General features: G+C 42.3%; 1 protein-coding gene across 6 annotated transcripts in view; it reads right to left on the bottom strand.

Moving 5' to 3' along the window:
• LOC137372615 (netrin-G1-like) overlaps nucleotides 1-12,756 on the bottom strand; it is a 215,455-nt gene that overhangs the window by 2,736 nt on the left and 199,963 nt on the right. For all 6 annotated transcript variants that reach the window (XM_068036554.1, XM_068036552.1, XM_068036549.1 and 3 more), the window contains one exon: nucleotides 12,229-12,363. In XM_068036554.1, coding sequence (XP_067892655.1) covers nucleotides 12,229-12,363 — 135 coding nt within the window. The remainder of the gene's footprint in view (nucleotides 1-12,228; nucleotides 12,364-12,756) is intronic.

Below are 12,756 nucleotides of genomic sequence, written 5' to 3' on the forward strand. Positions count from 1 at the left end.
GCATATTTAAAGTTTTTCCCACTTGCTAATACAGACAATCATATACTTTTCCCAGAATAGAACAAACTAACCAGGTTTCTTTACTGAACAGCAAAATGAACAGTTTATTATAGAACAAATCTTAACTAGTAATGAAGTAAAACAAACACACAGATTAAAATTTTAAAAACCCAATATTAAATTTGAAAGTCCCTTTTTACTTTATTACCTTCACACACACACATATAAATACACCGGTTAACCGAGAAAAAAGGGTTTTTTATAAATTCAGAGCTCTGTTACAGAGAAAAAAGACATCCAGGCAGATTACTTGCTCATTTTTTAAGTAAATAGCAGATGAGATATGTTGTTCCAAAACTGGCACACAGTCTGACTTCTGAGTATACGTAGGCAGGTCATTAGGATCTTTAGGTCAGTTCTTTTCAGGCAGCATTGAGAATTAATTTTAGCAGGATTTCTTCAGAAAGGAGACGAGGTGAATTGACACAGTGGATTTCACAGGATCTTCTGTGGAATTGCTGGAAAGTGAGCTGGGTTGTGGTCCTCTGTCCTTTTTAACTTCTTCCACAGACTTGACTTTATCTCACTCCAGATGGTAAAACCCCACACACACTGACCAACAACCAAGAAGCTTGCCAGTTTTCTGCCCTTCCAGGTGCTCTGCTGCTACTGGGATTATCCAATCAAAGGGGCACTTGTCACTTCTCTGCCCCTGTTACCAGAGTTTCTGTTCTAGCTTTAACTTGAGTCATGTGACAACCGGTATCATTGTTGCCACCAGTTCCTTCAATGCCCCCTTGAGGGTTCTCTTTTTTTTTAAAACAATGATCCAACATTGATTCAGCTTATCTATAAATTCCTTTCAAAAATACTTTTAACAAAAAACAGAATCACTTTCATAACACCTCGGAGGAATAAAACACCATTTTTAAATGCACTTCATTACAAAGTGTGGGAAAAATAGAAAACATTTTCACACTCATTCTCATTCTTTTTTTGTAGTCAATAAAATTCTGGTCTGTACCTTCTTTTCATTCAGATATTTTGAACAAAGTTAGACTCTCGATAAAGCATCTGCAATAACATTATTTTTACCTGCAATGTGGATAATCTTTAACTAATAGGGTTGTAACAGTAAACTCCATCAGAATCATCTGGAATTCTGGTTTTGAAATTTTTCCACAAAGATGCTCACCAAATTAGATGACTGCAACCTTCCAAACAGAGCCCCCTAGTTGTTCCAAGTGAGGAATTGGGTAGGAGTCTGTCTTTGTTACTGCATTAACGTTTCTGTAGTTACTGCATTAACGTTTCTGTAGTCTATACAGAGTCTAGTTGAACTGTCATGTTTAGGCACTAATACCACTGGGGAACTCCAGCTGCTTTGACTGGATTGGATTTCTGCTTTTACCTGGGCCTGTTTCTCTGGACTTATTCGGTAAGGATGCTGTTTTATAGGAATGGATTCCTCTACATCCACATCATGTGTGGCTAAGATGAGGAGAAATTCTCCTGAGATGAGGAGAAATTTCTTCACCCAGAGAGTGGTGAGCCTATAGAATTCGCAACCACAGAAAGCAGTTGAGGCCAAAACATTGTATGTTTTCAAGAAGGAGTTAGATATAGCTCTTGGGTCTAAAGGGATGAAAGGATATGGGGGGAATGTGGGAACAGGTTACTGAGTTGGATGATCAGCCATGATCATAATAAATTGCAGAGCAGGCTCGAAGGGCCGAATGGCCTATTCCTGCTCCTATTTTCTATGTTTCTAAGGTAGTACATCCTGGCCTATCCCGACAAACTCCTTTAAATGCTGTGAGTAGCCTTGTTAGGTCTTCTCACTGTTCTGCATCTAAATATGAAAGCAGTGTCCAATCTCCCAAACAATTCAATATTAGCTGACCAAATAGTAGGAGGTTCAATTTGAGAATTGTCAATGCCTCCTTTTGCCTCATCCTCACTATCCCTATCATCCTTCACTGTCCCCACTACCTGACATATCTGTGTTCACTTATCCTCCTCCCGGTGATGAAGGGTCACTGACCCGAGACGTTAACTCTGCTTCTCTTTCCACAGATGCTGCCAGACCTGCTGAGTGGTTCCAGCATTTCTTGTTTTTATTTCAGATTTCCAGCATCCGCAGTATTTTGCTTTTATTTTATTGTTTTAACATATTGATATGACACAGCCAATTCTTTTTCCAGCTATCTGGGGTGTCAATCAAATAACTTACTTCACCAATCCTTTTGACCACTTTATACAGACCACTGAACCGTGCTTTCAGTGCTTCACTCTGTAAAGGCAGTAATACTAACACCTCATCCCCTAGTTGAAATGTTTGGGTCTTGACATGCTTGTCTGCCCATTGCTTCATGGTTGTTCGGGAAGCTTTCAGGTGTTCCTGAGCCACTTTGCAGACTCTCGTGAGCATCTCCTGGAACACGGATACAGAATCTAAACATGGAAGACTTGTCCCTCTGACCTAAAAACCAGTCTTTAATTAGTTTTAGAGGATCTCTTCTCTCATATCCATAAAGGATTAAAACTGGTAAACTCATTGGGTGAATCCCTAGTGGCAAACAACAGAAATTCTAGCCCTTTATCCCAATCATGAGGATATTCATGACAGTCTGCCCTGATCATCATTTTGAGAGTTACCTTTCTAAAGCTCCCTTGTATCTGTGGGTGGTATGCTGAAGACTTTAACTGTGTTAAACCCAAATTACTCATAACTTCCTGAAAAATTTTAGACATAAAATTGGAACCTTGATCTGACTGAATCTCAATGGATAATCCATATCTAGTGAAGAACTGGGTTAACTTCTCTACCAGTACCCCAGCAGAAATTATTCTCAAGGGAATGGCCTCTGGGAACCGAGTAACCATATCCATGATAGTGAGTATATATTGGTGTCCTGCTGTTGTTTTCGCTAAAGGTCCTACACAGTCTACCAACACCCTACTGAATGGTTCCTCAAAAACTGGTATGGGAATTAGAGGTGCCAGTTTTATAGCAGGTCGCAGTTTTCCCACAATCCGGCACATCAGGCACGTTTAACAAAACTGCATCATGTCCTTGAAAACACCCGGTCAGTAAAGATGTTGACCTATATGTGATTAAGTCTTCTGGATCGCCACATGTCCCACCAGAGGAATCTCATGCGCTCTCCTTAATAGTTCCCGGTGATACTTTGGTGGTACCACTATCTGGTGAGCTACGTCCATTCTTCATCCTCAGGTCTGTGAGGAGGTCTCCACTTCTTCATCAGAATCCCATTTTTAATATAATAGCCTTCCGGAACTCCTTTTGCCTCAGCTTCTGTTAGAGCCAATTGTGCAACTTTAACACAGGATCAGCTTGTTGAGCCTTGATCAGAGAAGACTTACTGAGCATTTCCTTCAGATTATCCAAATCCCCAAAGAAATTTTCAGATATTTGACTGTCTGTGGTGCCAATTTTACCTCTGACAATAAAACTTCTTTAGCCATTGCTCGGGTTACTACACAAGGAAAAATTCCTGGAACTCTTTTCCTGTAACTGTTCTGTCTCTTTAACTTCACTTGGTTTTTATGTGACTTCTGGCAAAGCTACTACCTTCGCTCCGGCCAAATTATTCCCCAGGAGCAGGTCAACTCTGTCTACAGGCAAACTATGGGCAACTCCTACAGTTACCATTCCAGACATTAGGTGACACTCTAGGTGCACCCGAAAGAAACATAGAAAATGGCAGGAGTAGTAGGCCATTCGGCCCTTCGAGCCTGCTCTGCTATTTAAAAAAGATCATGGCTGATTGTCTAATTCAGTTCCCTGTTCTCACTTTCTCCCCATATCCCTTGATCCCTTTGGCATTAAGAAATATATCTATCTCCTTCTTGAATATATTTAATGACTTGGCCTCCACTGCCTTCTGTGGTGGAGAATTCCACAGGTTCAACACCCTCTGAGTGAAGAAATTTCTCCTCATCTCGGTTCAAAATGGCATTCCCCGTATCCTGAGACTGCGACCCCTGGTTCTGGACTCCCCAGCCATCGGGAACATCCTCCCTGCATCTAGCCTGTCTAGTCCTGTTAGAATTTTATAGGTTTCTATGAGATCCCCCCTCATTCTTCTAAACTCTAGTGAATACAGGCCTAGTCACACCAAGCTCTCCTCATACATCAATCCTGCATCCCTGGAATCAGCCGAGTAAATCTTCTTTGCACTCCCTCCAAGGCAAGAACATCCTTCCTCAGGTAAGGAGACCAAAACTGCACATAATACTCCAGATGTGGTCTCGCCAAGGCCCTGTATAATTGCAGTAAGACATCTTTGCTCTGTACTCAAATTCTCTTGCAAAGAAGGCCAACATACCATTCGCCTTCCTAATTGCTTGTTGCACCTGAATGTTTGCTTTCAGTGACTGGCATACAAGGACACCCAGGTCTCACTGCACCTCCCCCTTTCCCAATCTATTACCATTCAGATAATAATCTGTCTTTCTGTTTTCACAACCAAAGTGGATAACCTCACATTTATCCACGTTATACTGCATCTGCCATGCATTTGCCCACTCACCAAACTTGTCCAAATCACAATGGAGCCTCTTTGCATCCTCCTCACAGCTCACATTCCTCTCCCAGCTTTGTGTCATCTGCAAACTTGGAAATGTTACATTTAGTTCCCTCACCCATGTCATTAATATATATTGTGAATGGCTGGGGCCCAAGCACTGATCCCTGCGGTACCCCACTAGTCACTGCCTGCCACCCGGAAAAAGACCCGTTTATTCCTACTCTCTGTCTTCTGTCTGTCAACTAATTCTCTATCCATGCCAGTATATTACCCCCAATCTCATGTACTTTAATTTTGCACACTAACCTCTTATGCGGGCCGTTATCAAAAGCCTTCTGTAAATCCAAATACACCACATCCACTAGTTCTCCCTTGTCTATTCTACTAGTTACATCCTCAAAAAACTCCAGTAGATTTGTTAAGTACGATACAAAGGTATGGGTTTTTTAAAAATTAATTCATTCATGGGATGTGGGTGTTGCTGGCTAGGCCAGAATTTATTACCCATCCCTAATTGCCCTTGAGAAGGTGGTGGTGAGCTGCCTTCTTGAACCACTGCAGTTCATGTGGGGTAGATACACCCACAGTGCTGTTAGGAAGGGAGTTCCAGGAATTTGACCCAGCGACAGTGAAGGAACAGTGATATAGTTCCAAGTCAGGATGGTGTGTGACTTGGAGGGGAACTTGCAGGTGGTGATGTTCCCATGTATCTGCTGCCCTTGTCCTTCTAGTTGGTGGAGGTTCACTAAAACTTTAGCATTCAGTGCTCTCTCTGGTGTAATTGTTATGCCTTTCCCCAGCAAAAGAGTTTGTGTGGCTCCTGTATCCCTAAGTATAACTATAGGTTTACCTAGAGTTCCGATGAAGGGTCACTGACCCGAAACGTTAACTCTGCTTCTCTTTTCACAGATGCTGCCAGACCTGCTGAGTGGTTCCAGCATTTCTTGTTTTTATTATAGGTTTACCTGCCTCACTTGATGGATAAAGAGTTACTTTTCCTTTCAACAAGAACTCCCTATAACTCTCAGGTATCTGATCCACAACCCCTGTACTCACAGTGGTTTTTTTACTTGGTCTTACAGCTGCACCCTGATCTGTTGTACTCTCAGTCAGGGCCCCTTTCTCTATATTAGCTTTGTGCACCCCAGTAAGTCCCATGGGTTTTCCCCTCAACTTCCAGCATTCTGCACGAATTGTCACCTTGTGACAATGGTAACAGTTAGACTTGCGGACCTCACTTCTACCCTCAGCATCTTCTTTTCTGGTCTGAGGTGGAGATCCCAGGGCGTTCCCTTCTTGTCCCAGGCTACTCGCCTTCCTTTCACTCTCCCACCTACTATCCTTCTCGGGTTTGTGGGGGTGATGAACAAAGGGTTTGGGCTTATACACAAGCTCATAATCAACAGCAATTTCCACTTCCTGTCTGGCCTTTGCAATCTTTCAGTTCTCTACATGGGTTCTTACCAATGGAGGGAATGAACTTTTAAATTCTTCCCAGAGAATTAGTTCTGTAAGGTTCTTGTACATGGCCTTTGTCTTTAGTGCCCATATCCAATGAACAAAGAACAAAGAACAAAGAAAATTACAGCACAGGAACAGGCCCTTCGGCCCTCCAAGCCTGCGCCGATCCAGATCCTCTATCTAAACATGTTGCCTATTTTCTAAGGGTCTGTATCTCTTTGCTTCCTGCCCATTCATGTATCTGTCTAGATACATCTTAAAAGACGCTATCGTGCCCGCCTCTACCACCTCCGCTGGCAACGCGTTCCAGGCACCCACCACCCTCTGCGTAAAGAACTTTCCACGCATATCCCCCCTAAACTTTTCCCCTCTCACTTTGAACTCGTGACCCCTAGTATTTGAATCCCCCACTCTGGGGAAAAAGCTTCTTGCTATCCACCCTGTCTATACCTCTCATAATTTTGTACACCTCAATCAGGTCCCCCCTCAACCTCCGCCTTTCTAATGAAAATAATCCTAATCTACTCAACCTCTCTTCATAGCTAGCGCCCTCCATACCAGGCAACATCCTGGTGAACCTCCTCTGCACCCTCTCCAAAGCATCCACATCCTTTTGGTAATGTGGCGACCAGAACTGCACGCAGTATTCCAAATGTGGCCGAACCAAAGTCCTATACAACTGTAACATGACCTGCCAACTCTTGTACTCAATACCCCGTCCGATGAAGGAAAGCATGCCGTATGCCTTCTTGACCACTCTATTTACCTGCGTTGCCACCTTCAGGGAACAATGGACCTGAACACCCAAATCTCTCTGGACATCAATTTTCCCCAGGACTTTTCCATTTATTGTATAGTTCACTCTTGAATTGGATCTTCCAAAATGCATCACCTCGCATTTACCCTGATTGAACTCCATCTGCCATTTCTCTGCCCAACTCTCCAATCTATCTATACTCTGCTGTATTCTCTGACAGTCCCCTTCACTATCTGCTACTCCACCAATCTTAGTGTCGTCTGCAAACTTGCTAATCAGACCACCTATACTTTCCTCCACATCATTTATGTATATCACAAACAACAGTGGTCCCAGCACGGATCCCTGTGGAACACCACTGGTCACACGTCTCCATTTTGAGAAACTCCCTTCCACTGCTACTCTCTGTCTCCTGTTGCCCAGCCAGTTCTTTATCCATCTAGCTAGTACACCCTGGATCCCATGCGAATTCACTTTCTCCATCAGCCTACCATGGGGAACCTTATCAAATGCCTTACTGAAGTCCATGTATATGACATCTACAGCCTTTCCCTCATCAATCAACTTTGTCACTTCCTCAAAGAATTCTATTAAGTTGGTAAGACATGACCTTCCCTGCACAAAACCATGTTGCCTATCACTGATAAGCCCATTTTCTTCCAAATCGGAATAGATCCTATCCCTCAGTATCTTCTCCAGCAGCTTCCCTACCACTGACGTCAGGCTCACCGGTCTATAATTACCTGGATTATCCCTGCTACCCTTCTTAAACAAGGGGACAACATTAGCAATTCTCCAGTCCTCTGGGACCTCACCCGTGTTTAAGGATGCTGCAAAGATATCTGTTAAGACCCCAGCTATTTCCTCTCTCGCTTCCCACAGTAACCTGGGATAGATCCCATCCGGACCTGGGGACTTGTCCACCTTAATGCACTTTAGAATACCCAACACTTCCTCCCTCCTTATGCCGACTTGACCTAGAGTAATCAAACATCTGTTCCTAACCTCAACATCCGTCATGTCCCTCTCCTCGGTGAATACCGAGGAGATCAAAATTAATTTGATTTACCTTCTCAAATTCTATATACGTTTGCCCAGATAATCTCCAGAGGTTCTGAGATTTCTGTCAGTAAGCTTCAGGGACTAACTCATATGCAGTGAGAATAGCCTTTTTTGCCATCTCATAATCTGCAGAAGCTTCTTCAGAAAGCATGGCATATTTGCCCATCAACCTGCTTTGCATAAGCTGTGTCTAGCTTTCCTTTGGCCACTTCATCTGTTTGGCTATCTTTTCAAAAGCAATGAAAAAAGCCTCTACGTCCCTTTCTCAAATTTAGGGAGGACTTGCACAAATTCAAACAGCTCGCCACTGGGTCCTGAGCTGGAAACAAATCCTTCCCCACCAAAATTTTATCTGGAGTCAAGACCACCGCTTTGTCTTAGTTCCATCTTTTTTTAATTTGAATTCCCTTCCTTCTCTTTCACTTTCTCTTTGAAATTCAAGCATAAGTTTTTCTACTTTTATTGCTTTTCTTTGTCAAGTTCAAGCTGTTTCATGTGTAACTGAATTTTAGCTAATACAACTGCACTATCCACTGGTTTACTACCTTCTTCTTCCAATTTCAAATGGTGTGCTATTACTTCAATTATGTCTGCTTTCTTAGTGCCTGATTTTAACTCTAACACCAACAATTCTGCCAAATCCTTTAGTTTAACCTTGGTTAAATTCCTCAAATTACTAAGAGATACATCCTCCTTCCCCATAAAAGTCCCAGCAACTGTTAAAGCTATCCTGGTGGTGTAAACTTTACTTTATTGCACAAGAAACCTGGTTGTTTTTCTTTTTTTCTTTTTCAATTATTATTACCCCACTTACAATTGTATGCCGTCAGCGTTGTGTTTATCCCAGTGAAAGAGAGCCCCCAATTATATATGTTATGACTGAGGCGGGGGGAGTGCACTGTTAACTCAGTCCCACTTCTCCATAGGTCACAACATATTTAACATTTTTCCCACTTATCGATACGGTCAATCATATCCTCAATTTTTCCCTGAATAACACACACTAACCAAGTTTCTTTACTGAACAGCAAAATTAACAATTCATTACAGAACAATGTTAACTAGTAATGAAGTAAAACATAAACATACAGATTAAAAATTTTAAAGTCCCAACATTAAATTTTAAAGTCCCCCTTTTACCTTAGTTCCTTCACACTCACACACAGATATACATACACCGGTTAAGCGAAGAAAGATAAAAGGGATTTTTATAAATTCAGAGCTCTGTTACAGAGAAAAAATAACACCCAGGAAAATTACTTGCTCATTTTTGAAGCAAAGGGCAGATGAGATATGTTGTTCCAAAAACTGGCACACAGTCTAACTTCTGAGTATACGTAGGCAAGTCATTAAGATCTTTAGGTCAGTTCTTTTCAGGCGGTGTTGAGAATTAATTTTAGCAGGCTTTCTTCAGAGACAGGAGATGAAGTGAATTGACACAGTGGACTTCACAAGATCTTCTATTGAATTGCTGGAAAGCGAGTTGGGTTGCAGTCTTCTGTCCTTTTTAACTTCTTCCACAGACTTGACTTTATCTCACTCCAGATGGTAAAACCACAAACACACTGACCAACAACCAAGAAGCTTGCCAGTTTTCTGCCCTTCCAGGTGCTCTGCTGCTACTGGGATTGTCCAATCAAAGGGGTGCTTGTCACTTCTCTGTCCCTTTTACCAGGGTTTCTGTTCTATCTTTAACTTGAGTCATTGGACAACCGGTAACATTGTTGCCACCAGTTCCTTCAATGCCCCCTTTGTGGTTCTCTTTTTTTTTAAAAAATGGTCCAACATTGATTCAGTTCATCTAGGAATTCCTTTAAAAAAATACTTTTAACAGAAAACAGAATCACTTTCATAACAGTAGTCAGTATGGATTCCAGAAGGGAAGGTCATGCTTGATGAAACTTATTGAATTCTTTGAAGAAGTAACAGAAAGGATAGATAGGGGTGATGTAAGAGACAATATATTCAGATTTTTAAAAGCCTTCGATAAGGTACCACATAGTAAACTCAAGATAAGGTCAGAGCAGGAAGGGAACAAGTAGCAGAATGGATAGCAAACTGGCTACAAGGGGAGTAGGCAAGGTGACTAAAAGCTTGCGTCTTAAGGAACCAAAGAAGATGGGTCAAAGGGACAAATTTGATAATTAATTGCTGGAATAGAGACTGAGGATTAAATTCTGTGTCCATTTCTGGGCACCCCACACTTTAAGAAGAATGTCAAGGCCTTGGAGAGGCAACAGAGTAGATTTACTGGAATCGCCCCAGGGATTAAAAACTTCAGTTATGTGGAGACACTGGAGAATCTGGGATTGTTCTCCTTAGAGCAAAGAAGGTTAAGATTTAATAGAGGTGTTCAAAATGTTATGAACGTGCTTCCATTATTTATATTTTTTGAGGACTTGTATTTAAAAGACTGTGGAAAATACCCGAGGAGATGCTGGACGCTTTTTTTTTTAAGAGTGATTGGAAAACATTTGGGACTTTGTTTAAAAACACAAACACACACTTACTGGAAGTCACATGTCTTATGATAAGTAAACAGCTGGAGCCTTATGGATTACAGAACTATTTTGAGTTGTTTACAGAGAAGTCACATGTCTAGATTTATGGTGGTCAGGAGTTGGTTTCATTTTTGAACTGTTTGAATGAGCAGATGGTGTGTATCCTGCTAAGAGAGAAGTCACCCAACTCATCCTTTTGCCACCTGTGTTGAAAAATCTTCTGAGAATCCAGTGTGATAGCTGAACCCACCAATACAGTAATTCTCCCAGAAAACCTGCAAGGCTACTCCTTGACGTCTCCTAAACAGAAGTGCTCCAGAATGATTCTATTGGCAGCCCTCCACATGTACCCAGACGCCAGACCGTGTAAAAGCAATCTCTGCAGAGAAAGCTTCTTTATTTTTTCTTTATCCGGTTTGTGTGTTGGGTTATTTAGAAGGGAGTATATTTAGACTTTCATATTTCAACCTGTGTGTTAACAAGCTTTGCATCTTTATTGAATAAGTCTTGCTTTATAATAAATTAATGATTTTGTATTTAATAACTTTCACCACACCATTAGCACACTCCCTTTGCCCCATGACCTCCTTGTCAGTTATTTTCTCCGGCCCTTGGCCCTATTCGCACATCTTCCCTTTTGTTCCCTTCCCCCAGCCCCCAATTCACTTGCTCATAGCCTATCTATTTCTAAACTTTGTCAGTTCTGAAGAAGGGTCACTGACCTGAAACGTTAACTCTGTTTCTCTCTCCACAGATGCTGCCAGACCTGCTGAGTATTTCTGGCACTTTTATTTATTTAGAGATACAGCACTGAAACAGGCCCTTCAGCCCACCGAGTCTGTGCCAACCAACAACCACCCATTTATACTAATCCTACATTAATCCCATATTCCCTACCACATCCCCACTATTCTCCTACGATCTACCTACACTAGGGGCAATTTACAATGGCCGATTTACCTATTAACCTGCAAGTCTTTGGCTGTGGGAGGAAACCGGAGCACCCGGCGGAAACCCACGTGGTCACAGGGAGAACTTGCAAACTCCACACAGGCAGTACCCAGAACCGAACCCGGGTCGCTGGAGCTGTGAGGCTGCGGTGCTAACCACTGCACCGCCCCAAAACTCTCTGTTTTTATTTCAGATTTCCAGCATCTGCAGTATTTTGCTTTTTTAAAACTAATTTTACTGTTTAATAAGTAAGCTGATTGGCAGATTTCTATTCTGAAACTAATATAAATAAAGTATATAATTGTCTGTTTTGGTAACTGGGTAAAACATTTCAATATATGTTGTGACCCGTGGAGAAGTGGAACTGGAGAAAGACAGTGCACTCTGCCTGCCTCGATCATAATACAAGTCATGAAGGATTTTGATGGACAGGAGTGACAGGAGGGTCAGTAACCAGAGGACACGGATTTCAGGTAATTGTTAAAAGAACCAGAGGGGGAGATGAGGAGAATTTATTTTACACAGTGACTTGTTGTGATCTGGAACGCGCTGCCTGAAAGGGCGGTGGAAGCAGATTCAATAATAACTTTCAAAAGGGATTTGGATAAAAACTTGAAAAGGAAAATAATTGCAGGGCTGTGGGGAAAGAGCAGGGAAGTGGGACTAATTGGATAGTTCTTTCAAAGAGCCAGCACATGCACGATAGGCCGAATGGCCTCCTTCTGTCCTGTCTGATTCTAAGAAACCTCACTCCTGACCCTCCCTTTGTGAGGAGCTGTGCCAGTCATTGTGTGGTAAATGATGGGAAAGTCCAGCAGGGTTCACTCACTAAAAGCCTCTGCAATTCCCCCATGGTACCTTAGATAAATCAGATTTGCTGTCCTTGACACACAGAAGCCGGGGTGGAGACAGGAGAGGAGCTGGTGCAGGAACCGTTACTTACCTCGACAGCCCCTGTGCCAGTAATATCCGGGCAGGCACTTGTCACACTTGGGCCCTGCTGCCCCCTCCTTACAGTCACAATATCCCGTGTCATTACAGTGATGGTGGAGCGAACCCTCAGAGTTACACTTACAGTCTGCAAAAACAAGACAACACACACACTGCACATGACGGTGCCCAATAAAACACATTGACACAAGTTCAGAAACAGAAATGACTGTGAGCCAAGACAAGGGACGGTCAGACTCTGGGAGCTAAAACAGGCCGCTAACACTTTATAAACAGCTGCAATGCTCCACACAGACTGCACACAGCCCATGTTCCACTCTCTGGGACAACTGCACAGAATTAACACAGGTTAACAAAGCCAGAAGAAGCAAACCAACATTGGCTTCATCACTAGAGATTAGAATTCACCAGCAGAGAATTATAGAAAACTTGTATCAAACTTGTAGACAATACTTGGAGCACTGAGCACAGTTCCATCTCCATATTATAAAATGGATATTGAGGAGGTACAGAATAAGAT

This window comes from Heterodontus francisci, chromosome 8, assembly GCF_036365525.1.
Source record: "Heterodontus francisci isolate sHetFra1 chromosome 8, sHetFra1.hap1, whole genome shotgun sequence".
Taxonomy (NCBI): domain Eukaryota; kingdom Metazoa; phylum Chordata; class Chondrichthyes; order Heterodontiformes; family Heterodontidae; genus Heterodontus; species Heterodontus francisci.